The 27,197-nt window shown below is 42.4% G+C and overlaps 1 protein-coding gene across 4 annotated transcripts in view; it reads right to left on the reverse strand.

The window, feature by feature from the left end:
* The window catches only part of SLC11A2 (solute carrier family 11 member 2), a 132,456-nt gene that overhangs the window by 73,745 nt on the left and 31,514 nt on the right, over positions 1-27,197 (reverse strand). For all 4 annotated transcript variants that reach the window (XM_077483666.1, XM_077483665.1, XM_077483667.1 and 1 more), the window contains exons 2-4: positions 8,053-8,133; positions 4,836-4,960; positions 706-831 (exon numbers count right to left, since the gene is read on the reverse strand). In XM_077483666.1, coding sequence (XP_077339792.1) covers positions 706-831; positions 4,836-4,960; positions 8,053-8,133 — 332 coding nt within the window. The remainder of the gene's footprint in view (positions 1-705; positions 832-4,835; positions 4,961-8,052; positions 8,134-27,197) is intronic.

Genomic DNA, 27,197 nt, shown 5'->3' on the forward strand with positions numbered 1-27,197 from the left:
AGATAGTACAATCAAATTGCATAGTGTATCATTCGCATATGGCCAACTTTATACAAGTACGTGGAAGGATAGTACTGGAAGTACTTGGTAGCCGAGAGACACTAGGCTGTTATTGTTGCCAATTTCACTTTCAGGGCCCACTAACACCTAGTGTAGCGGGAGTGCACATTTTTGGGCAGGATTGTGGCATGACTCATAGGTCGTTTTGATGTGTTGCAGTTTACACATTTTTTACTGCATGTTTTGATACATTTGATGCACAATTTTGCACGTGGCAAAATGTGTTTGCTTCCGTGTTTGGGACGCTGTTAACGATACGAGCCATAGAACACAGAGAAAGCTTTTCTGCAACAGAGGTACAGTAATGGTATATTGGTGCATCAGGAAGCTGGAACTTAAGAAAAAAAAAAAAAATGGTGAACTTAGCCTTTAAGCACCCCTGTCAGTAGTAAATGGTTTGTCTCATCCCTGTAAAATGATACATCTTTAAGAGAGCTTGCTCTTTTGAAAAACAAAAGACTTACTGGCTGTATCACCATATGAAAAATAGAAAGAAGAGGAGAGAAAAAAAAAAAAAAATTAAAGCCATCACATCTAAGAATCGATCAGCTGCAATATAATAAATGTTTGCTTTTGGTTTTAATACTGCTTTAAATCAATCATAATCCTAGTAAATGGCTTCATTAACCAGTATCATTCACTTACCTTAAAACCAGCAACAGAGCCAGACTGCAAGTCCGATTCAATGTTTCCAGGATCTAGATAGGCAATGCTCATTAAGAAGCCAGGTCCAGTAAAGGCCCAAAGCTTACGGAAACTGAACAAGGAGTTCTGCAAAGAAAATAATTACATACCTAAAGATAGTTTCCATATTTTTTTAAAGAGTAACTGTTTTTGTTGCGAAAAACAAAAAAACAAACAATCTCCTCTGGATAATCAATGTACATTTCAAGGATTTTAATAATGCCCAGTGTCTATGTAAATTCTCTTTTTCCTTAAAAATTTAAAGAAAGAAGAAAACATGCAGTGCTCACATGTGTGATTGAGTGAAAATCACATGCAAATCTATCTAATCTAGTGTAATATATCCTAAAGAAGAAAAAAAAAAAAACAATTAAAATATGGCAAATTTAAACATGCATTCTAGTCACTTATTCATTGGTGAATAAGTCAGGTTAATGACGAAACATGTTGGGACGTGGCTATCTGGCGAACGTGTAATACAGACATAGAACACCGAACACTGCAGGGTGATTGGTGGACGGTGGGAGCGGAAAGGAGGGACACAGGACGCTGTACACTCTGGTTCTTAAAAGAGCATAGCGGGAGTGGTGACGAGGAGGGGTGAGAAGTAATCTGCCCACTTCGTAAATCCACGGTCCGCTGCGACCATCCATGTTCCAGCATATAGTTTTAAAGAGTGATGTGAAGTGCAATTTTGTTTGGCGAGTTATTTTTGAAGTTCATGCGAGTGCATTGGAGTGAGTTTTTTAAGTGTGTTTAAAGAGTTTTTAACTTTATTACGCTATTGGAGGCAGTCTCTCTTTTTATTTGCATGGATATATTTGTGTGAACTGCCAAGAAAAGTATAGCGATTGTGGGAACTGCAAGCCTGGAGATCTCCCATTTAAAACCCTGGTTAGAGGGTAAAAGCCATTTTAACCAAACACGGAAGTGTGAGGCTTTTCAGATGGTGAGTTTAACCACATAGGACACTGTGGTGTGGTAAAGGAATTAATTGCAAGATTTGTATAATTTGAAGACACGGATCATCACTGTTTTTTCTGTGTGTCTTTATGTGGACTATCACTTATGGACTTTAGATCATATTTTTGCACTTGGATGGATTTTGGGTATAAAAGGAGAAGGGCACTGTATTTGTTTTGATTAATTTATCAATATACTATAAGTTTGTTATAATTTTATATGTGGGTTGGTAAAAAATTCACTGAATGCATGTTTAAATTTGCCATATTTTAATTTTTTCTTTAGGATATATTACACTAGATTAGCTAGAGTTGCATGTGATTTTCACTCAATCACACATGTGAGTGCTGTTTGTTTTCTTCTTTCTTTTAATTTCTAAGGAAAAAGAGAATTTACATAGACACTGGGCATTTTTATTTTTTTATAAGTAGCGGCTTAGGTGTAGGGATTTAGGCATGTTAAAGCAAGCGCAGTGGTGATACACGGTGTATGAGGAAGACATTTTTGTGTATCAACAGTTTAAGGATTTTAATAAACTTTGATGCAGATTTCTACTGATTTCTGCTAAAGGAAAAGCTGTTTTTGCTTTGGATACTGATTCTGAATGGGAGTGACTTTTTAATTGTTTTAATGAGGATGCTAAAATCCGATTTGTATATTAGTGCAGACTTCTGGGAAAAATCGGCAAGGAAATCACACAAGCAGAAAATTATTTTCTGGTGAAATACCACTGCAGGGGCAATCTTCTGCTGTTACAGGGGTTAATACAGCAGTTGTACCCGTCATAAGCACTCATCCAGAGTGCTGACTATGCCTGCTCTTTCCATCCCCTCCCACCCCACCCCATAGAAGTTATACTATAGCTTCCAATAATGAAAAATAAAAAAATCATTCTTCTGCCGGTCCTCCACTTATACAGTGCTTTTCATAGATATAGTATGTTTTTATAAATGGAGGACAGGGTGGAAAGAATAGGCATAGTCAGCAATTTTAGCGAGTGCTTATGACAGGTCCATATTAACCCCGACAACACCAGAAGATTACCACTGTGGGGATATTGATGGGCAGAGGATGGAAAAGAGCAGCCATCAGCAAGGACACTTCTCATTTAAAGTACTGTCCCTTGTTCCGATTTAAAAAAATAACTAAACTAAATGCCCCATACACACGATCGGAAATTGCGCCAGCAAAAGTCCAATGAGAGCTTTTGGTCGGAAAATGCGATCGTATGTATGCTCCATCGGACTTTTGCTAGCAGAATTTCGGCCAGCAAAAGATTAAGAGCATGTTCTCAATTTTTCGGTCGGAAAAAGTTCAGATCGGAAATTTCCGATCGTCTGTACAAATTCCAAAGTGCCAAAATTCCTACGCATGCTCGGAAGCATTGAACTTCATTTTCTCAGCTCGTCGTAGAGTTTTACATCATCGTGTTCTTGACGGTCGAAAGTTTAGAGAACTTTTGTGTGACCATGTGTATGCAAGACAGCTTGAGCGGAATCCCATCGGAAAAACCATCAGAACTTTTTCTGATAGTGTGTGTGCGGCATTAGGCTTTGCTGCATTCACACCTGAGCGTAGCATGTTTGAACGATTTTACCGGCGTTTTGTCGCGCGACAACGAGCGTTTTGTCACACTACAACACGCGACAACGAGCGTTTTGTCACACTACAACACGCGACAACGAGCGTTTTTTAACTTCGGCGGTTTTTTTCAGCCAATAGGAAAAATATTTTTCATGTGCTTATTTTTTCTTGAGCAGATACAGCGTCAAAACGCCCGTAGAAACGCTCGTTGTCGCGCTAAACGCTCGAATCGAGCGTTTCCATTAGTTTCTATGGGAATGAAAACGCCCAAATCAGCCCAATTCGCGCGACAAAAAAGGGTCCGGAACTTGTTTGAGCTTCAGGCGTAGGGCTTCAGGCGACATGGAGTGGAGATGTGAACCATCTCCATTGAGAATAATGGATTTTTCCCCTCCAGCGTTTTGTAGCTTCAGGCGTAGGGCTACAAAACGTTCAGGTGTGAACGGGCTGTTAAAGTGAATTAAGAAAGAAAACTGCAGCAACAATCAGCTGACCATATTTGATGGCATGGCACTTTTATAAAGTGACTGGCATCAGGATACCTTTCAGTGCCAATGTCAGGGCAGGAATTAAAGTGATATTAAAGTCTTGATTTTTCTTTTGTTTAAAAATAACAAACATGTGATACTCACCTGCTCTGTGCAGTGGTTTTGCACAGAGCAGCCCAGATCCTCCTCTTCTCGGGTCCCTGGCCGGCGATCCTGGCCCCTCCCTCCTGCTGAGTGTCCCCCAAGTAAGCAGCTTGCTATGGGGGCACCCGATCAGACACGGAGCTGTGGCTCTGTCTGTCCCCGACTCTCTTCACTGGTTCACTGACTTTAATTGACAGTAGCAGGAGCCAATAGTGCTGGATCTAGAGGGGGCTCTGGTAAGTATAAGGGGGCTGTTGCACACTGAATTTTTTTTATCTTAATGCATAGAATGCACTGAGAAAAAAAAAAAATCTCTGCCTTTACAACCACTTTAAAAAATAAACACAGCTTAGAAGAAGGTTAACTTTTTAATGAATTGTAAAAATGTAAAAATATATATTTTTCAAAATAACAAACATGTTATACTTACAGACTTTGTGCAATTGTTTTCCACAGAGCAGCTCCGATCCTCCTCTTCGTTGGTCCCCCCCCCCCCCCTGCTAAGTGCCATAGCAAGCTGCTTGCTCTGGGGCACTGATGTAGTCTCGCTCCCAAGCTGCACTCTGTGTCCACACATACAGTGTGACTCAGCCCTGCTCTCGCTCCTCACTGGCTGTGATTGACAGCAGCAGGAGCCAATGGCTCTGAGCCAGTAAGGAGAAAGAGCAGCGATGCTGCTCTCATGGACAGCGTTGGATCGATATCAGGCTTAGGCAAGCATGGGAGGGGAAGCAGCACACACAAGGTTTTTTTTTTACCTTAATGCAAAGAATTAAATGAAGGTTAAAAAAAAAAAAAAAAAAAAACACTTCAGCCTTTAGAAACACTTTGAGGATTGAAGACCATCTGTCTACTTGCTTGGAAATAGTCAAAACACACAATATTACCAGCTGTCAATTACAGTTTACTTACTTTTTCATCCTCTGGAATGGGAATTTTTTCATCAAAATAGCTGGTAAATGGTTCCCCCTCCACCTCTGCCTCAGGGGTGTTATCACTGAGATCTGACTTGGACCCATGATCTCCTGATCCACTCTCTGTAAAACAGAATGGCAGAACATGATTTGACTAAATCAAAATGTCACTCCATATGGCTCCACTAAATGTTGAGCAACAGTCCTATAGTGTTATAGCTCATTAAGCGCTTATCAACCGTGCATTAACCACTTCCGCCCCGGACCATTTTGCTGGTCAAAGACCAGACCACTTTTTGCGATTCGGCACTGCGTCGCTTTAACTGACAATTGCGCGGTCGTGCAACGTGGCTCCCAAACAAAATTGACATTTTTTTTCCCCACAAATAGAGCTTTCTTTTGGTGGTATTTGATCACCCCTGCGGTTTTTATTTTTTGCGCTATAAACAAAAATAGAGCGACAATTATGAAAAAAAAATCATTTTTTTTTTTACTTTTTGTATTTTTGTACTTTTAATAAATATCCCCCAAAAATATATAAAAAAAACATTATTTTTCCCTTAGTTTAGGCCGATACGTATTCTTCTACATATTTTTGGTAAAAAAAAAAATTTTTTTTTTTAAAAATCGCAATAAGCGATTATTGATTGGTTTGCGCAAAAGTTACAGCGTTTACAAAATAGGGGATAGTTTTACGGCATTTTTATAAATTTTTTTTTTTTTTTACTAGTAATGGCGGCGATCAGTGATATTTTATTGTGATTGTGACATTATGGCGGACACATCGGACACATTTTTGGGACCATTTATAAAGCAATCGCTGCTATATAAATGCAGTGATTCCTGTGTAAATGACACTGGCAGTGTAGGGGTTAACCAGTAGGTGGCAGTGTAGGGGTTAAATGTTCCTAGGGGTGTGTTGCTAACTGTGGGGGGCTGGGCTTTAATTTAATTTAGTGAACACTGATCACATAGAGCAGAGATCAGCGTCACTAGTTGCTAGGCAGAACGGGGAGATGCTGTTTACAACGGCATTTCCTCGTTCAGCCGCCCCGTGAGACGATCGCAGGTATGCCCGCGTCAATCAAGTCCGCGGGACCCGTGACCAGACTCACGGTGGTCCCTGGCGTTACTTCCAGGTTCCTGGGCTCTGGCGCTGTGATTGGCCAGAGACACGATGACGTCACTCCCTCGCTCTCATGTGGTAGCCGCCGGTCATGGCACGGGCCCTAAAAAAAATGGCACCAGCGGGCTGTTTCTTCAGTGCGCATGAGCCGATGACAGCGTATATCATGAATAGCTCCTAAACTGTGCAAGTTTAGGAGATATTTACAGTACCTACAGGTAAGCCTCATTACAGGCTTACCTGTAGGCACAAGTGGTTTAACAGCGTTTACAACAACTTTAACGCTATAGACACGTTTCATAAGCGGCAGTATTTGGGGCTTGTTCACACTTGCTCAAAGACCCCTTTCACACTGGCTGTCAGCTGCATCAGCGGTAAAGCGACGCTAGCGCCGGTGCTTTTCACCCCCGCTAGAGGCCGAATAAAGGGTTAATAGCACCTGGAAAATGCTGCTCGTTTCAATGGGCAGGGGTGGTGGAGGAGGGGTGTATACACCCAAAAGATGTTGCTTGCAGGACTTCTGCAAGCACCCTGCCCCAGTGTGAAAGCACTCGGCTTTCACACTGGGGCTTCAAGGGAAGATGTTTTTCAGGCACTTTACAGGTGCCATTTGTAGCCCAAAGGGGCCTGAAAAACACCAGTGTGAAAGGGGTCTAAGAACAGTTGAATAAAGATCAATAGTGTACACATATGGCAAGCAATACCGGATTTTTATTTATGTTAAGCTACCAAATAAACAAGGTCTGGGATATTTATTTTCTAAACATTAATTAAAAAGAACTACGAGAGCTGCTATTGCTGATCTCTACCCCTGAAAATACTTTCTGCCATATAGCTTCATTGTACTTATTAGTTATTAACCCCAAACTAGTACATAAATCAGAGACAGCCAGGCAACCAGCATTTTCAAAAGGTCAGCAGGGACGGGCTCCTATATTTCATCACATGATTTTGATGTGTAAGCAACTGCAAGCATCATTTTTAAAGATTGCAATAACCATTACATGGATTTACTCTAAAAATGAAAAAATGTTCACTCCAATTTGGGGAAGGTTTTGATCTGATTCAATGTTACTTAGGACCACTAGAGGGAGGAATTCACAATGGAATCTACAAGCTTCCACAAAACCTGGTTTACGTATTGTACATCTGGTATCAGTTTTCAGTCTATCCGCGTCATGAAACCTGTACAGAGAAGTACAGGAGCGGTCACCGCTGCTCTCCTTCTGATCCCTTAGCTAACTGACTGTCACTGTTTAGGTCTAGGCCTACAAGCTGGCGTCAATATTTTTTTAAACAAGTGATCTGTGCCTGGTCACTGGCGGAAAAGTATTGAAGCTAAAGGATCAGCATGACAATGTCAGCTAGCATTTTCAGAGGGGCATTCAGCAGCCTACATTTTTTTTCTTAGTATAGGTTTTCCAAAGCTTATCTATCCAATAAATACAGACTTATTATTGGAGTGTAATGTATAAGAGGGATGTGACTAGAAATTAAAGACTTCTAAGAGTTTTCAGTAGTATAGTATACAGTCCTAGGAGTTCTTTTTTTTGCCGATCAGAAATTTATGGCAAACACAAATGTTGGGGTTTATTATTTCCACCATGGATTTGAGCGCAGTGTAACATGCATCATGCTGTCATTTTGGTTCCAACAAAGCTAGCATTATTCTACAAGAAGGAGCAGACAACTGTATAGGTTGGTTCTTCAGGCACTGTGCAGTGCAGGCGGCACCCCTCCCACCTAAGCACTCCATCCTGCTCTCCACTGATAACAATACTCACCAGTATAAGACATCTCCCAGACCTGCACCAAGTCAGCCATATCGCATTCATCCAGCAAACTTTCTCAGGAACCTCACCAGATACTAAAGCCTGTGTGATATAGATCCGTCCGCTGTACTGTTTCTTAGAAATAGTGTGCAGTACACTCTCCAGGGTAAAAGGATATTTGTATGGATTAAGGTATTAACACTCTAATATAATACATAATCACAACACAAAAGAAAACTATGTAAAACAAATGGACAGTATGGTATCTACAGGACTAGAATACCCTGTATTAGAAATTTGCAGGAGCAAGAGCTTACCATCTAATTGCTGATAATTCTGGTCTGACATGGTGTCAGATTTAACAGTCAATTTGCTTTCTTTTGGATAGGCCACATTAACTGGAAAAAAAAGAAAAAAAGAAAATCATGTAAAAGGCAAAGGGAAAATTTCCATTGTTAATGTTTATACATGTAAAGCAAGGTCCCGTGCAAACATACAGCATGCATCATACATCAACAGGAGCCTGTGCTGACAGACAGGTCATCATTGCTGACCTTCTGAAAGCGCTAGATACCTGGCTGTCTCCAATTCTTTTTGAGATACTTGCTTGCAACAAGCATGGAATGCATTTAAAACTCCTGATCTTCATTTTCTGTGTTCAGAAAGTATTAATGTTGCTAGACCAGTATGACAGTCATGTAATCAGCATTTTCAGGTGAAGGCAGCAAAGCTAGCCGCATATTTCTTAGCACAAGTCAAGTGAATAGGACACGTATTTTCTTATATTTATAAAAATGTTCAGCAGTGTCCATATACACTGGTGGTGGGATGTCTCAATGCTTCAAATGAAAAATACATTGGGGTGGATTTACTGAAGGCAAATAGACTACACTCTGCAAGTGCAGTTGCTCCAGAGCTCAGCAAATGAGGTGAAGCTTCACTTTGCAAAGAAAACCCTTGCTCATGATTGGATAATGGAAGTCATCAGAGCTATGCCTCATTTACTAAGCTCTGAAGAAACTGCACTTGCAGAGTGCACAGTCTATTTACATAGTAGGCAAGGTTGAAAAAAAAAGTCCATCAAGTCCAACCTATGTGTGCGATTTTGTGTCAGTATTACATTGTATGTTGTGGTCATTCAGGTGCTTAGCTAATAGTTTTTTGAAATTATCAATACTTCCTGCTGAAACCACCGCCTGTGGAAGGCAATTCCACATCCTTACCGCTCTTACAGTATAGAACCTTCTTTAAGTTTAAACCTCTTTTCTTCAAATGTTTTTACCTTTAGTAAACCCACCCCAATGACTATTACTCTGTCCTGGCTTGAGCAGTGTTGAACTCCTGTATACTCCTGAGGAGTTTAAGGCTGGATTTAGTTTTATTACGATAATGCACGGCAAAAGAACCTCTCTTTGGTGCGTTGAAAACCCAATTCAAATAAATGGGTAGCCTTAATGCAATGTGCCTTAAAAGAAAGCTCCACAGAAAAAGGGAAGGTTCCCTCTCCTTCTCCAATGTTTTTTTATTTATTTTTTTTTTTTTTTTTTTGGGGGGGTACCTAATCGCCTAGGCAATCCGACCGGAAGTTCTCCTCTCCCCCTCCCCTCCCTGCAGTCATCTGGGATAGGTCCCAAAAGACTGCGGGACCAGTCAATGCGCAGCTCGTTCATGTGCAGTGGGAACTCCGCTATAAAGCCACAAGCTGTCACAGCCGGGTGCCCACAGTCGAGATACCGGAGCCGGGGAGAGAAGACCGAGGGAAGGGTGATGGAAGTGATGAGCATATCACTGGATCCTGGAACAGGTAAATGTCTGTTTAACCACTTGGGATCCGCTCTATTGCCGAATGACGGCATTAGCGCGGACCTAGATTTCCGGGACTACGTCTATTGACGTCGTCCCGGTTACGAGCGGCCTGCGCGCCCCCTGAGGGGCGCGCGCGGCGCGCTCTGTGATCGGCGAGTCCGTGAGACTCGCCTGATCACCGATCCGTGTAAGGGGTCGATCCCGACCCCTTATCACGTGATCAGCTGTCAGCCAATGACAGCTGATCATGTGATAGAACGGAGCCGGTAATCGGCTATTATTCCTCCTCGCGCTGACAGCGCGAGGAGAAAAAAAAAAAGCCGATCACCGGCGGCCGTGATCGGGACATCAGTCCCGATCACGGCCAGCAATGCAAGGCACCACATGCCACCTGCCAGTGCCCACCTGCCTCCCGCAGTGCCATCCTGAAGTAGAACTAAAAGTAAAAGTGCCCCCCATCTGTGCCCATAGTGCCCACAGTGCCACCCACAGTGCCACCCCACAGTGCCACCCACAGTGCCACCCACAGTGCCTCAAAGGTGCTGCACCCCAGTGCCGCCCATCAGTGCCCAGCAGTGCCGCCCATCAGTGCCACCTATCAGTGCCACCTATCAGTGCCCATCAGTCCCATCTATCTGTGGTACCTATCAGTGCCCATCCGTGCCACCCATCCGTGCCACTTATCCGTGCCACCCATCCGTGCCATCTTATCTGTGCCCATCTTTGCCCATCAGTGCCGCCTTATCTGTGCCTATTAGTGCCGCCTTAACTATGCCTATCAGTGCCCACCAGTGCAGCCTATCAGTGCCCACCAATGCAGCCCATCAGTGCCCACCAATGCAGCCCATCAGTGCCCACCAATGCAGCCCATCAGTGCCCACCAATGCAGCCCATCAGTGCCCACCAATGCAGCCCATCAGTGCCCACCAATGCAGCCCATCAGTGCCCACCAATGCAGCCTATCAGTGCCGCCTTATCAGCGCACTTCAATGAAGGAGAAAAATGACCCGTTTGCAAAATTTTATAACAAACTATTAAAACATGATTTTTTTTTTTTTGCATCTTTTTTTGTTTGTTTAGCAAAAAATAAAATAAAACTCCGAGCTGTAACTAAATACCACCAAAAGAAAGCTCTATTTTGGGAAAAAAATGATAAAAATTTAATTTGGGTACAGTGTTGTATGCCCGCGCAATTGTCATTCAAAGTGCATCAGCGCTGAAAGCTGAAAATTGGTCTGGGACTGAGGGGGGTTTAAGTGCCCAGTAAGCAAGTGGTTAAAAAAGTCAGCAGCTACAGTTTATGTAGCTGCTGACTATTAAACAACACAAAAAAAGACCAGAGCTCCTCTTCAATGTAGCAAAAGATGGAAATGAGCCTATATAGTTTACCTGTAGATTTATGTAATCTCTATTTGAACCTTTTGCTGATTAAAATATAAAGATTTCTTTAGTTGTTTGCCTGGAGTTCCACTTTAATTATCAATAATAAAGTCAGCATCTGTCTTATGGGGCTCATATGTACACGTGTTACTTCATTATTCATTTATATGCAATTCTGAATGTTACTAGAATATCACTTGGGCTCATCCTAGGTTGGGGAGGACACCACAATTCTCCAATTCTTCTTATTCTTGTAATTGCAAAATGTTAATTTACCAATATTTGTTCATTTTTAAAGCTTTGTTATTACAGAATAAAATATGTTCTCAATGTGAACTAGCAGCATATATGTGCAAAGAAAAAATAATAACAGCTCTTTACGATTTCAATTAGAAAAAGTCCATTTGCACACACAAAGCTTTCCATTGACTGTTACTATTTATATGAGGCTTGCATATATAGCTTAGTTTTACACATCCATATAAAAAGCTTTTATGAAATAGCAGGTTAACATTCTATCACAGAGGGGGTAGTTAATAAACAGTATAGAATTGAGAAAGTATTGTGTTTTTTTCCTCCAGTGTCCATTAACCACTTGGGTACCGCGCTATTGCAAAATGACGGCAATAGCGCGGACCCACATTTCCGGGACTACGTCTATTGACGTAGTCCCGGTTACGAGCGGCCTGCGCGCCCCCTGAGGGGCGCGCGCGGCGCGCTCTGTGATCGGCGAGTCCGTGAGACTCGCCTGATCACCGATTCGTGTAAGGGGTCGATCCCGACCCCTTATCACGTGATCAGCTGTCAGCCAATGACAGCTGATCATGTGATAAAACGGAGTCGGTAATCGGCTAGTATTCCTCCTCGCGCTGACAGCGCGAGGAGAAAAAAAAAAAGCCGATCGCCGGCGGCCGTGTTCGGGACATCAGTCCCGATCACGGCCAGCAATTTAAACGGACACCTGCCCCCTGCCAGTGCCCACCTGCCACCCACAGTGCCATCCTGAAATAAAGTAAGTGCCCCCCTGTCAGTGCCACCCAGCAGTGCCCATAGTGCCCACAGTGCCACCCAGCAGTGCCCACAGTGCCACCCAGCAGTGCCCACAGTGCCACCCAGCAGTGCCACCCAAAATCTGCCTCAAAGGTGCTGCACCCCAGTGCCGCCCATCAGTGCCCAGCAGTGCCGCCCATCAGTGCCCAGCAGTGCCGCCCATCAGTGCCCAGCAGTGCCACCTATCAGTGCCCATCAGTCCCATCTATCTGTGGTACCTATCAGTGCCCATCCGTGCCACCCATCCGTGCCACTTATCCGTGCCACCCATCCGTGCCATCTTATCTGTGCCCATCTTTGCCCATCAGTGCCGCCTCATCTGTGCCCATCGGTGCCGCCTTATCTGTGCCTATTAGTGCCGCCTTAACTATGCCTATCAGTGCCCACCAATGCAGCCCATCAGTGCCCACCAATGCAGCCCATCAGTGCCCACCAATGCAGCCCATCAGTGCCCACCAATGCAGCCCATCAGTGCCCACCAATGCAGCCCATCAGTGCCCACCAATGCAGCCCATCAGTGCCCACCAATGCAGCCCATCAGTGCCCACCAATGCAGCCCATCAGTGCCCACCAATGCAGCCCATCAGTGCCCACCAATGCAGCCTATCAGTGCCGCCTAATCAGCGCACTTCAATGAAGGAGAAAAATGACCCGTTTGCAAAATTTTATAACAAACTATTAAAACATGATTTTTTTTTTTTTTTTTTTTGCATCTTTTTTTGTTTGTTTAGCAAAAAATAAAACTCCGAGCTGTAACTAAATACCACCAAAAGAAAGCTCTATTTGTGGGAAAAAAATGATAAAAATTTCATTTGGGTACAGTGTTGTATGCCCGCGCAATTGTCATTCAAAGTGCATCAGCGCTGAAAGCTGAAAATTGGTCTGGGACTGAGGGGGGTTTAAGTGCCCAGTAAGCAAGTGGTTAAAGCGGTAGTAAACTTGGGCATTCCAAAAAAAAAAAAAAAAAACACCTGCAAGGAAATGTTACAATGTACTAGTATGCATCGCATACTAGCACATTATCAAAGACTTCAGTTAGAACGAATGAATCCATCAGCACGCTTTCACCATTGACAGGGCTTCCATCTTCACCGGGTGTTCCTTTAGAGCCGGTTCACACAGCGGGCGATGCGAGGCGACACGACTCGCCTCGCTCTCGCAAGTCGCCCCCGTTCTGTACAATGGAACCGTTCTGAGAGGAGCGACTCGAGTCGCTCCGACTCAGAAAAAAGGTTCCCGTACTACTTTTGGGCGACCTCGGGGCGACTTGCATTGACTTCTATACAGAAGTCATTTGCAAGTCGCCGCTGAGGCCGCGGCAGGTCGCGGCGAGGCAAGTCGGAGTCGCCTCGCCTGCAGTGTGAACCGGCCCTTAGGGTTTGCTGGCTCTGACTGTATAAATGGCCGAGCTGCAATGACGTCACTCCCTTGCACATGGCCCCATCAGGGAGCTCTGTTCCTTCAGAGCGCATGCGCCGGTGAAGTCACGGTGTGCTCTGGATGTGCAACGTGCTCTGGAAAAACAACAACTGGTTGGTGAGAAGCACACACACCTCATTAGATTATAGATGCCAGCTTTCCCCTAGAGCAGTGGTTCCCAACTCCTGTCCTCAAGACCCACTAACAGGCCAGGTTTGCAAGATAACTGAAATACATCACCGGTGATATCATTTGCTGCTCAGTGATTGCAGTATTCTAGTCTGAATCTTCCCAAGATAATACCTAAAATCTGGCCTGTTAGTGGGTGCTGAAGACAGGAGTTGAGGACCACTGCCCTAGCATGTCCACAAGATAGCGGACCTAACTAATAAACCATGGGAAGAGAAAGTAAGGCCTCCTTTTCTTCCCCCAAGGGCTATTATGCTGGATTAACCACTTGCTGACTGCCTCACGCCAATATACGTCGGCAGAAGGGCTCGTACAGGCAGAATCACGTACCTATACGTTGCCCTTTAAGAGGTGTCATACATAGCCACACCCCCCACAGTTAGCAACACGCCCCAGGACACATTTAACCCCTTCACTGCCAGTGTCATTTATACAGGAATCTGTGCATTTTGCATCCGATTGCTGTATAAATTACAATGGTCCCAAAAATGTGTCAAAAATGCCCGATGTGTCCGCCATAATGCCTCAGTCACGATAAAAATCACTGATTGCCATCATTACTAGTAAAAAAAAAAAAAAAAAAAAAAAAGGAATTAATAAAAATGCTATAAAAACAATGCCCTATTTTGTAAACGCTATAACTTTTGCGCAAAACCAAACGCTTATTGCTAATTTTTTTTTAACAAAAATATGTAGAAGAATATGTATTGGCCTAAACTGAGGGGAAAAAAAAAATGAGATATATATATATATATATATCTTTTTTTTTTTTGGGGGGGGGGATATTATAGCAAAATTGACGCTTTTTTTTTGTTTTTAGCGCCGGAGCATTCACAGTTCTTGCCACTGTGCAGCACTCTGGAAAATTATCCAATCCTACATGTCCCGGTAAGGTTTGCCCGGTCACATAACTCTCCTCATGTGTTCAGACTAATAGTCTGCACACATGAGGAGAGTTATGTGACCGGAGCAGCACCAATCAGGGCTGGCCAGACACAGAACACAGTGGCGTTATGTGAATGAATTATGGCAATTAACACTTCTTTGTTTAGTAACTCTTTATGCAGCTCCTAATTTTTAAATGGGCTGCCAGCCCACCTAAACCAGGGAAACGTTATCAGGACATCTAGGATTGGATAACTTTCCAGAGTGCTGCACAGTGGCAAAAACTATGAATGCTCCATACCCCGGGAGGGGGAATGATCTCTGGTGAGTGCATTCACAATAAGAGCATGAATAAATCACGTATGCTGTGTGCACCTTCCAAGAGGAACTAGAGCAGCGGGGTTTTTTTTTCCCTTCACCAGCACAAAGCACTTTCATCTACTTAATCTTTTTGGGATTATGAACGTTTATATTTGTTTTATATTAAAATTTGAAATTGTATTAGCATATTCACATTGTAAACATCTGATCATGTTGGAGATATATAATTTTGCATTTTTTCACGCAATCATGGATTTTTTTTTTTGATTTATTCACCATTTTCTATGGATTCATTTTGTGCGTAGCATCACATCTTATATTATAATTTTGTGCATTTTTCTACATCATTACCTACAATAAATATATATATATATATATATATATATATATATATATATATATATATATAGTTTATTTTTCACAAGCTGTATTAATTAATTGTACTAGGCACATCATTATATCACTATTATTTAAGCTATTTAAATTAACAGCATCACACCTACCTCTATTTTCTTTTTCTTATCTTTCTACCCCACTTAGGTGGGAGTAATCAGTAAGGGCAGCAGTTCTTTATATATGTAATTTGATTTTACACATTTATTTAAATTATATTATTTTTTGCTAGTAGTTAATAAATCTTCCACTGCCCGGAATCAAACAATTTTCCTTCAATTTTGTTTGGGAGCCACGTTGCACGACCGCGCAATTGTCAGTTAAATCCATGCAGTGCCGGCCGAATCGCAAAAAGTGCTCTGGTCAGGAAGGGGGTAAATTCTTCTGGGGCGGCTGAAGTGGTTATTCTGTTCTGGAAAGAGAACATCTCAGATTTGATTGGCTGAGAAACAAACACCATTAGGTTTAATTTTCCCCACAGTACGTGAAAAAAAGTGAGCGGAAAACTGGAATGTTCAGCATTAGCATCCTGCTGGAATTTATCCGAAGACTGTACATTCAGGTATATATTTATATAATACAAAGTAGCCGATGGTAACTTTAAAAATGCTTTAAGGCTCCTTTCACACTTGTGTGATTTGTCATGCAACTTTGGACATCAAATTCACATGACAAATCGCACACCAATTTTGAAAAGGTGTCTGCACTACTTTGATGTGACTTTGATCCACGGGATGTAAAGTAGAATCAAAACCACACCAAAAAGCGCTCCAAAGTCGCACTGGAAATCATGCAACTTTGGAGACCAGCTAAATATGAAAGAAGCTTTAACAGCAATCTTCCTATAAACACACAAAAAAAAAAACTATTTCCTCCTCTGTAGCCAATAACTATTTGTTTCTTTTAAGCGGAGTTCCTCCCAAAAGTGGAACTTCGCTCATTGTACCCTCCCCCCCTCCAGTGCCACATTTGGCACCTTTCGGGGGGGGAGAGGATATCTGTTACTTTTGCATGCAGATGTTGTATATGACTAATTAGAAACACTAGTCCCTATGTAAGTATATGCACTATATTACCAAAAGCATTGGGACGCCTGCCTTTACATGCACTTTAATGGCATCCCAGTCTTAGTCGGTAGGGTTCAATATTAGGTTGGCCCACCCTTTGCAGCTATAACAGCTTAAACTCTTCTGGGAAGACTGTCCACAAGGTTTAGGAGCGTCTATAGCAGGCATGTCCAAAGTCCGGCCCGCGGGCCAATCGCGGCCCGCAGTCCGGTTTTGAACGGCCCGCCTGGTGTGCTGCGGGATCAGGGCTGTCAAATGAGCCGATCCCCGGCACTGTGTGAAGCTCCGTCGGCTTCAAAAGTGAAAGTAAAGTGCAGAGGAGTGTGCTGTGCTCTCTGCTTCCCCCTACAGTGCAGTACCCGGCTGAATGAGGAAATGGAATGGAAAGGTACTGTACTACAAGCTAGATTCGTTTTAAAAAGGCTTTATTTATGTGTATGTGTGTGTGTGTGTGCATGTGTGTCTGTATGTATGTATGTGTGTACATGTGTGTCTGTATGTGTGCATGTGTGTCTGTATGTATGTGCATGTGTGTCTGTATGTGTGTGTGTGTGCATGTCTGTCTGTTTGTGTGTGTGTGTGTGTGTGTGTGTGCATGTCTGTATGTATGTATGTGTGTGCATGTCTGTATGTATGTATGTGTGTGCATGTCTGTCTGTATGCATGTGTGTGCATGTGTGTCTGTATGTATGTATGTATGTATGTATGTATGTATGTATGTATGTATGTATGTATGTATGTGTGTATGTGCATGTGTGTATGTGCGTATGTGTGTCTGTATGTATGTGTGTCTGTATGTATGTGTGTCTGTATGTATGTGTGTCTGTATGTATGTGTGTGCATGTCTGTATGTATGTGTGTGCATGTGTGTCTATATGTGTGTGTGTGTGTGCATGTCTGTCTGTATGTATGTATGTATGTGTATGTGTGTCTGTATGTGCATGTGTGTGTGTGTCTGTGCATGTATGATTGCATGTGTGTGTGTGTCCATGTATGTCTGTATGTATGCGTATGTGCATGTGTGTCTGTATGTATGTGCGTGTATGTCTGTCTGTATGTGTGTGCATGTATGTGTGTTTGTATGTGTGTGCAGCATGTGTGTCTGTATGTATCTGTGTGCATGTATGTGTGTGTGTGTGTGTGTGTGTGTGTGTGTGTGTGTGTGTGTGTGTGTGTGTGTGTGTATGTATGTCTGTATGTGCGTGTATGTCTGTATGTATGTATGTGTGTGCATGTGTCTGTATGTGTGTGTGTGCATGTGTCTGTATGTATGTAAGTATATGCATGTGTCTGTATGTGTATGCATGTGTCTGTATGTGTGTATGTCTGTGTGTATGTGTATGCATGTGTGTTACTTTTAATCCAGACCCCCCCCCCCCCCCATTCTTGTACCATCAGAACTGCTTTTGTGGTGCTTGTGTGTGTGATAGCAGCCAGGATTGCTGCTCCTCTGGAAAGCAATCCATATACAGATCGCTTTTCAGAGGCATTTGAAAGGTGGTAAAGAGGCATTATGTTGCCTCCTCACCACCTGTTTTAAGCCCGTAAATGTAGCATCACTATACCGCAACTGTGCAGTCTACACAGTTGCGGGGTAGTTGCAGTGCAGGCCCATTCACCCTGAGCATACCTCCAGCTGCAGCCACAGCATGTGTACACCCCCAGCTGCTCCCTCTGCAGCTAAAGGGGGAGAAGTTGGGGGTGGTAAAAACAGCTTAACCATGTAGTTTTACTGCCCCTCCAATAAGCCCTTGGTTCACATCTGCATGGCTGCATGCTGTGTGTAGGGCAGCCCATGCATTTCAATGGGCTTCCATACCCACAAAAATGCAGGGAAAGAAGTCCCAGAGCTTTTTTTTTTTTTTTAATTGCGCTGCACCAAAAGCACCCCATGTTTCCAATGTGTGGGGTACCATTAAGACTTAACGGTACCCCCAAAGAACAGAGCATTCGTCTGTGTGTCAGGCAAACGAGCGCGACAAAGGCACGAGAATTTTTGTTGGGCCAGGTATGAGTGCTCGAATGACCGAATTTTAATGGTTCAAAGAATGTCAGGCAAAATGGTCGGCCCTCACACATGTTCACTTCATCGAATCTGGCCCTCTTTGAAAAAAGTTTGGACACCCCTGGTCTATAGGAATGTTAGACCATTCTTCCAAAAGCGTTTTTGTGAGGTCAGATATTGATGTTGGGCGAGAAGGTCAGGCTTGCAGTCTCTGCTCCAATTTATCCCAAAGGTGTTCTATTGGGTTGAGGTCAGGACTCTGTGCAGGCCAGTCAAGTTCCTCCACCCCAAACTCGCTCACCCATGTCTTTACGGACCTTGCACAGAAAACTTGAACCTCTTGTGGTCATTGCATCAACCTCTTCACAAATTAGTAGATTATGGGGATAAGCAGCTGCTAAAGATAAGGTACCCTGCTTACAAAGCTGAAGCAGCATTGCATGAGCAAGGTACTGTACAAGTTCATGTTCAAATGTTTCAGATCTTAAAAGCAAGACTAGTGGTAGAAGGTATCAAAGTAAGCAGAGTGTCTGGCTGAAAACAAAGAGGAGACTGTATGAGAACATGTGACTGCTGGAAATTCCTTTCACATAGGACTCTGCAGAGAATTCTTAAAATACATGGTGTAAAATACCTTAGATTGACAGAGTCAGAATAAAAAAAAAAAAAAAAACTAGCATAAAGTTGAAAGAGCTCTAATCTCTATAGAAAAGTGCCATTTCATTAATGTGTTCTGCCTGTAAAATGTCAGCTTCAATATTATTCAGGGAACCTTTTGAGAAAAAAAAATTGTGTTCAATAACTTTGTTTTAACAAAGTACAGATAAAAAAACTTTAGCATTACCATTTTGTAATATAGCAATATCATCCATGTCTGTGTATTTAACAGAAGACATTTAGAGCAATGGTGGTATACTAAATAGCAAGACACAAGAAGGATGGCCTTGTGAGAGGATGTAGAAGACCGATCACCCACACCCACGAGGCGTACATAGTTAGTCAGGTTAGTCACAAGTCCATCCAGTTCAACCACAAATATAATATAATATAATATATACACACACACACACACACACACACACATCCAATCCTATATACCCAATTCTATACCCACAGTTGATCCAGAGGGAGGCAAAAAAAAAAACAGCAGAGCATGCTCCAATTTGCTAAAGCTCGGGGGAAAAAAAATTCCTTCCTGATCCCCCGAGAGGGGATCCAATTTTCCCCAGATCAACTTTACCTATAAATGTTACTACCCAGTTATTTTATGTACATTTAGGAAAAAATCCAGGCCTTTCTTAAAGCAATCAACTGAGCTGACCAGAACCACCTCTGCAGGGAGTCTATTCCACATTTTCAGCTCTTACTGGGGAGAAACCTATTTGGAGATGAAATCTCTTTTCCTCTAGACATAAAGAGTGCCCCCTTGTCCTCAGTGATGACTGTAAAGTGAATAACTCAACACCAAGTTCACTATATTGACCCCTTATATATATTTGTACATGTTGATCATATCCCCTCTTAATCTCCTCTAATCTCTCCTCATAGCTGAGCTCCTCCATGCCCCTTATCAGTTTGGTTGCCCTTCTCTGCACTTTCTCCAGTTCCCCAATATCCTTTTTGAGAACTGGTGCCCAAAACTGAACTGGAGGATGGTCTGAAGGAATGGGAGTTTTCACTGGAGTTGGCAACAGTTTGCTTAGCCAAAGTAAACTGATAGTTGAGAAACATCAATATTTATCTGTGTTAATAGGTTTGCATTCAATGAGGCTTGATAGGGGTACTTGAGAATAAGATAGCCATGTTTCATATACTAATCAATACTGACTCACTTCCTTGTGATGGGGGATTTTTATTCATGAAGGAACCGTCCCTGCTTCAGTGCAACAGCAGAAACGAGCAGGTAGATGAATACGTATGAAGCTGGCTAGGAACCATGTACCAGCCTGTAAGTTCTTCATAATTTATCTTTACAGCAAGAGCATTTTACAAACAGGCTTTTGCTGCCAGACAGATTTAAAGTGTTACTAAACCCACAACAGTAAAATCAGTCTGTATATGCAGTAAGGCAAGCTTGTTATACTCACTATTGCTAGGCAGTCTTTTTTTATCATTGGAAGGTGCATGTGATCAGTACAGGGCCAATCAGCACTGTCCAGTCAAAGGATCAGGGGCCATGCAGCCTCATAGGACAGTCAGAGGAGAACGAAAAAACTCCTCCTACAAGCTTTAACCAGTGCTCGGCCTGACACTGATCAGAATCACAAGACTGCTATATACTGTCGATGAGAAAAGATATTTAGCAGTTTACTAAAACTATTGCATTTCCATGTTCTGTGTACTTTGGGAGGCCAGATACTTAACCCAGGACCCTGCATTTGCTGTAACACTAAGCTCAGTGTTCCTTGTCAAAGCTTGAACAAAAATCAGATTCACACTTTTGTTGATTGGTAGGTGGCATATCTAACAGTGCATCGTACATTACAAACATGAGGCTAGAGGCCCCTTTTTTTTATGAAGTATTTGATCAATGTCAAATGGATTTTTCCAAAAAACAAGATTGTATACATGAATCTGTCACTTCTCTCCCTCCTCACCCCAAGTTCCATACTCAAAGCAAGGAATAGAACACTTTTTACTAACAACAATGTAACAGCCAAAAATAGGATGTAGTTATGGGTATTAGGCTGCTTTCACACTGGGGCAGGCAGTAAAGCATGCCGCTAGTTTTAGCAGCGCTTTACCGTCGATATTCTGCCACTAGCAGGACACTTTGAACCCCTGCTAGCGGCCAAATAAAAGGTTAAGTGCGCTCACAAAGTGCCGCTGCCCATTGATTTCAAAGGGCCGGAGAGGTGTATACACCGCTCTTTCACTGCCCCAAAGATGCTGTTGGCAGGACGATAAGAAAAAACACCTGCAAGCGCACCGCTCCAGTGTGGACCGCAGGGGAGGCATTTTTCAGGCGCTATTTTTAGCCCAAAAGCGCCTAAAAATGCCCAAGTGTGAAAGGGGTCTTACAGGTATCTAAACTTGAGATGCCAGTCCACAACTGGACACAATACACTCGCATGATTCACATTACATCCGTGGCCAAAAGTTTTGAGAATGACACAAATATTCATTTTCACAAAGTCTGCTCCTTCAGTGTTTTTAGCTCTTTTTGTCAGATGTTACTATGGTATGCTGAAGTATAATTACAAGCATTTCATAAGTGTCAAAGGCTTTTTTTGACAATGACATGAAGTTTATACAAAGAGTCAATAATCGCATGTTGCCCCTTTTTTTCAAGACCCTTGCAATTCACCCTGGCATGCCGTCAATCAAACTTCTGGGCCACATCCTGACTGATGGCAGCCCATTATTGCATAATCAATGCTTGGAGTTGGTCAGAATTTGTGGTGCATCTTTTGTTCACCTGCCTCTTGAGCACTGACCATAAGTTCTCAAAAGGATTAAGGTCTGGGGAGTATCCTCGCCATGAAACCAAAATTTTGAGGTTTTGTTCCCCAAGTCACTTAGTTATCACTTTTGCCTTATGGCAAGGTGCTCCACCATGCTGAAAAAGGAACTGTTCATCACCAAACTGTTTTTGGATGGTTGGGAGAAGTTGCTTTCGGAGGATGTTTTTGTACCATTGTTTATTCATGACGGTTCTTAGGAAAAATTGTGAGTGAGCCCGCTCACTTGGCTGAGAAGCAACCCCACACATGAATGGATGCTTTATGGTTGGCATGACATGGGACTGATGGTAGTGCTCACCTTTTCTTCTCTAAACAAGTTTTTTCTGGATGCCCCAAACAATTGGAAAGGGGACTTTCTTGGGTGCCCTGAAGCCTTTTTCACAAATGTAGTGCAAATGTTTTTTTTTTTTTTATCATAAAAACTGAAGCAGCATACTTTGTAAAAATGAATATTGGTGTCATTCTCAAAACTTTTGGCCACGACTCTACATCATAACATTTTGTGATGATTTAAAGAGTAACTCCCCTTTTGTTGAGAAAAAAAAAAAAAAATTAAAAACATTTCCATCTGGGTGATGTACATTGTAAGGATTATAACAAACTGTTGCAGATTTCTACCTTTTGCTACTCTGAAGAAATAGCTGTTTGCCTGTGTCCATGTGCCAGAGTGAAGCTGTATGGGAGTAGTTTTACAAGGCCTCATGCGCATTGAACATTATAAAAAAAAAAAAAAAAAAAAAACACCAGAACTATAGAATGATATTTTGCTGCGTTTTTTGTTGTTAGCTGTTTTTAGCTTTTATACTCACACAAAAGCTTATAGCTCAAAAACGCTCATAAGCTGTGCTCTTCCAGTGTTCTATAGGCTTCTACATATTTTTTTGAAAAAAAAAAAATAAATTGCAATAAGCATATATTGGATTGGTTTGCGCAAAAATTATAGTGTCTACAAAACAGGTGATAGATTTACGGCATTTTTATTATACTTTTTTTTATTATTAGTAATGGCGGCGATCTGCAATTTTTATCGTGACTGCGACATTGCGGTAAAAAACCTTTACTGCAGCAGCGTCCCCCCTGAGCCCCCCCTTATACTTACCTGAGTCCCCCAATTCCCGCAACAGGAATGAGCACACCAGCTCCAGCCAGTGACTAGTGTCCTGATTGGATAGATAGCAGCACAGCCATTGGCTCCCGCTGCTGTCAATCAAATCCAATGATGTGGGCACCGGGCAGGGCCGAGTCCCGCTGTGTTAACCCCGTATTCCCAGAGGAAGTAACAAGACTGACGAAACCAGTAGGACAAGCTTGATCGGCTGACGAGAGGTACCAGAGGTGTTGAGGTGAGGTGTTGCAGAGCTGGCATAGGACAGGGGGAATGCCATGAAATCCGGGGCTGCAGAACCAGACCACAGGTGACTATCACCCCTCAGCACTATAGCACTTTAAAAGGCGTTTATTTATTTGAAATATGAGTTGTATAAAATGTGGAGTTCTGTTTGCAATTAAAATGTTTTAAACGTTATCACGCTATTGCTAGCCTCTGTCATTTTCCGCAAGTGATGTATATGAGGAGAGGCTCTGAACATACCAGGAAAAAAAATAATGACCTCTGAGCTGGGTTATTATCAGAAGTAGCAGGTGTCCTGTGTTCCATGCAAGTGTACCAAAACCTGCATAGGATAAAGGAAGCATAGGAGGATCTCTGAAGGCTATTGCTATCAATTACAGGCTTATTTTTTAAGCCCCTAAGGTGAGGTTACACCCGGTGGGGGTTGTGTGTGCACAACGCATGAAGACAAAATTATAACATGGTTGATGTTAATATGGACTTTTGCTGTTTAGTTTAACCACTTCCGACCGCCCACCATTGTTATATACGTTTCACATTAATAATTATGTTTCTTCTTGCTGGAGGTTGCCATTTTGCTGAACAGTAGCAGCAGTAAATTCTTAGGCTGTCAATAGACCAATCCCTTCATTTTTGGCACAGTGTCTAAAAACAGACAGCAACTGAGCATGTGCAGAGCACGGTGAAACAGTGTATTCCTGGATTTTAACCACTTCCAGACCGCCACACGCCGATATACGTCCCAAGTTTGAAGAGGAATATCGTTATGGCAGCAGCTAGCTGCCATAACCCCGGTATCCTCTTCTTCAGTGAGCCGTCCAGTTTCAGATAAAAGTGGTCTTGGAAGTGGATTCGCTGTGAGATCACATTTAAAATCGGCGGCGGGGGAGGCCCCTCTTACCGGAGCTGTTGGATCTTCACCCTTGCTGGGCATGGAGGCCCCCACCCATCTCCATAACAATGAAGGGCAGAAGCATCAGCAAAACATCGCGTTTAAAAGGGTTGGGTTTTTTTGTTTTGTTTTTTATATGACAATTTTTTTATTTTATTTTTTTTATTGCATTTTAGTGTAAATATGAGATCTTAGGCCTTTTTGACCCCAGATCTCATATTTAAGAGGTCCTGCCATTTTCTAAGGGATGATTACATTCCTTGTAATAAGAATAAAAGTGACAATTTTTTTTTTTAAAAGCAGTGTAAAAATAAAAAATGTAAAATAAGAAAAAAAAATGTTTAAAACGCACCCTCGCTCATAGAGCGAGAGCAATAATTATAGCCCTAGACCTCTAACTCAAAACATGCAACCTGTACAATTTTTTTAAACATCGCCTATGAAGATTTTTAAGGGTAAAACGTTGTCGCCATTCCACGAGTGGGCGCAATTTTGAAGCGTGGCATGTTGGGTATCAATTTATTCTGTATAACATTATCTTTCACAACATATAAAACCACGGCAACTCGTTTTGTTTTACAGGCGTTTTTTCATTTTTGACTGTTTAAAAAATAAAAAATAACTTTTTTTCAAAACGTTTCTAAAACGCAACCGCGGCTAAACGCTGCATGTAAACGCAGCAAAAAACTGATGCTTTAAACATGGGTTATTATCTGTCAAGTTAAATCATTCAGGAGAGGTTATAAAAACATCCCGCGTACATTAAGCCTAAGACTGATGACAGATGGGTAATTTTTCACAAATCTTAAATCACTTCAGTCGCTGGTATAGTGCCTTAAAAATAATTCATACCCCTTGAAATTTTCCACATTTTGGCATGTTATAACCAACATGATATGTTTTTTGTTGGGATTTTATGTAATAGATCAACACAAAGTGGCATGGTTTTCAATTTTTTTTTACGCCCATGTCTTGGTAGGTTGGCAGTTGTGCCATACTCTTTCCATTTTCCGATGATAGTTTGGGATAATTTTGTATAATCTAACCCTGCTTTAACCACTTCCCGCAAAATCACAGATCCTGTATGTCATTTTGCTTAAGTGGTTGTACCAGGGTGATGCTGGTACCGACGGTCAGCTTACTTGTAAAAACAACCGATGCGGCCAAGCAGCCACTTGGCTGTTATTACAAGCAGCGGGAGGGGATGACCCCCCACCCCCCTCCCGCTGCCTTCTGCCGCTCCACCCGAGTCTCCCGTCCCACCGAGGGACCCAAACCACCAGCTGACACGTCCACTGGCTGGCTGGAGACCCGAACAAAGCCAGATTAGGCTTTGATAGGGTCTCTGATGTAGAAACCTTCTGGGTTACTCAGCAGCCCACGGCGCCAGTTTTTAATAAAATGTCAGTACTTAAAAACGCATTTGCAATACTTTCAGGTGCAGAGGAGGGGTTTGGGGTCTTTTAGACCCCAGATCCCTCCATAAAGAGTACCTGTAACAAGGGAAGTCCACATTCCTTGCGACAGCAATAAAAGTGTTCAGAATTTTTTTTTAAAAAGAGCACTCCATCCCTCCGTGTTCACGCACCACAGAAAATGCATATGCAAGTCACACCCACAAATGTAAACAGTGTTCAAATCCCACGTGTGGAATCGCCGTGATTGTTAGAGCAATAATTCTAGCACAAGACCTCCTCTAACTCTAAACAGGTATCCGTTAAAGTTTTTTAAAGCATCGTCTATGAAGATTTCTAAGTACCGTAGTTTGATGCCATTCCATGAGTGCACACAATTTTAAAGTGTGACATGTTAGGTATCTATTTGCTCAGCATATCTATTTTCCCATTATGCAAAACAAAAAAAAACAAAAATGTAGCTAACTTTTCCGTTTAGTTTTTTTATTTTTATTTACTGAAGTGCATTTTTCCCCCCCAAAAAATTGGGCTTGAAAGGCCACTGCGCAAAAACAAACAATGCGATATAAAATATTGCAATGACCATTTTATTCTCTAGGGTCTCTGCTAAAATAAATATAATGTTTGGGGGTTCCAAGTATTTTTCTAGCAAAAAATACTGATGATTTTAACTTGTAAGCAACAAATGGTCTTGAAGTGGTTACACTTCGACAATTTTATCCCCGACCTGACTGGTGTGTTCCTTGGCCTTCACGATGCCGTTTGTTCACCAAGGTTCTCTAACAAACCTCCAAGGGCTTCACAGAACAGTTGTATTTATACTGAGATTAAAATGGCACACAGGTGGACTCTAGGCTTATGAAATTTACTAATTAGGCGACTTCTGAAGGCAACTGGTTCCACCATATTTTAGTTAGGGATATCAGAGTAAAAGGGGATTGAATACAAAATGCACACCACGCTTTTCAGATATTTATCATTTACCTTCCACTTCATAATTATGTGCTAGGACACTACGCAGGAAAAAAAACTCGGCAACCTCTATGGGCAGTCCATCAATTATCTTAGAGAAAGGGATTTTACGGTGACTAACAAAAACACAGTTGTTTTCTCTTACATTCATTGATGAACACAGCTTCTCTACTTTAGTCTTGACCAAACAGGGATGTCCCAAAGCTGTGCCACGAGTGGTGGCTAAAAAGAACCAAAAGGAAGCAACTAGGCAAACATGCCAACACTCCAAACCCCCCGTGAAAACCTTAAATAGCAGCCTGCAAAACTTTGCAGCCAAAACATCAACCTTGTAAAATATTGCAAAATTGTGCAGAGACGACCAGGTCACTGCCTTGCAAACCTCAGAAACAGACATTTGATGTCAGAATGTACTAACCTGGTGGAATGTGACGCAACAGGGAAGGGCAGGTCCTGCCCCTTCATGAAATATGCCTGAACAACTGTCTGCTGAATCCAATGCTAAATAGTGGCAGAGGAGGCCGCCATACCTTTCCTTGGACTTCCAGTAAGCAAAAATAGAGTCGGACTGACACGGATAAGTACACACAAATTGCTCGGACCACATTCAAGAAGCACAAGGCCACCTTCTTAGGGAGCGAAGGAGGACATCTGGCACCACTTTCAGATAGAAAGAAGAAAATGGATGGAATTGCTGAGCTAGACAGCCCCCTGGTTCCTCTAAACCTGACTCTCAATAGCCATGCCATTAAATCCAGAGACAGTAAAGCAGAGTGAAGACCAGATCCTTGCACAGGAGGTCCTCTCAAAGAGGCAACCACCAGGAAGCATCCATGACCAGCCACACCATGTC

The sequence above is a fragment of the Lithobates pipiens genome, unplaced genomic scaffold (genome assembly GCF_037356315.1).
Source record: "Lithobates pipiens isolate NorthernLeopardFrog02 unplaced genomic scaffold, aLitPip1_a1.2 Scaffold_16, whole genome shotgun sequence".
Taxonomy (NCBI): domain Eukaryota; kingdom Metazoa; phylum Chordata; class Amphibia; order Anura; family Ranidae; genus Lithobates; species Lithobates pipiens.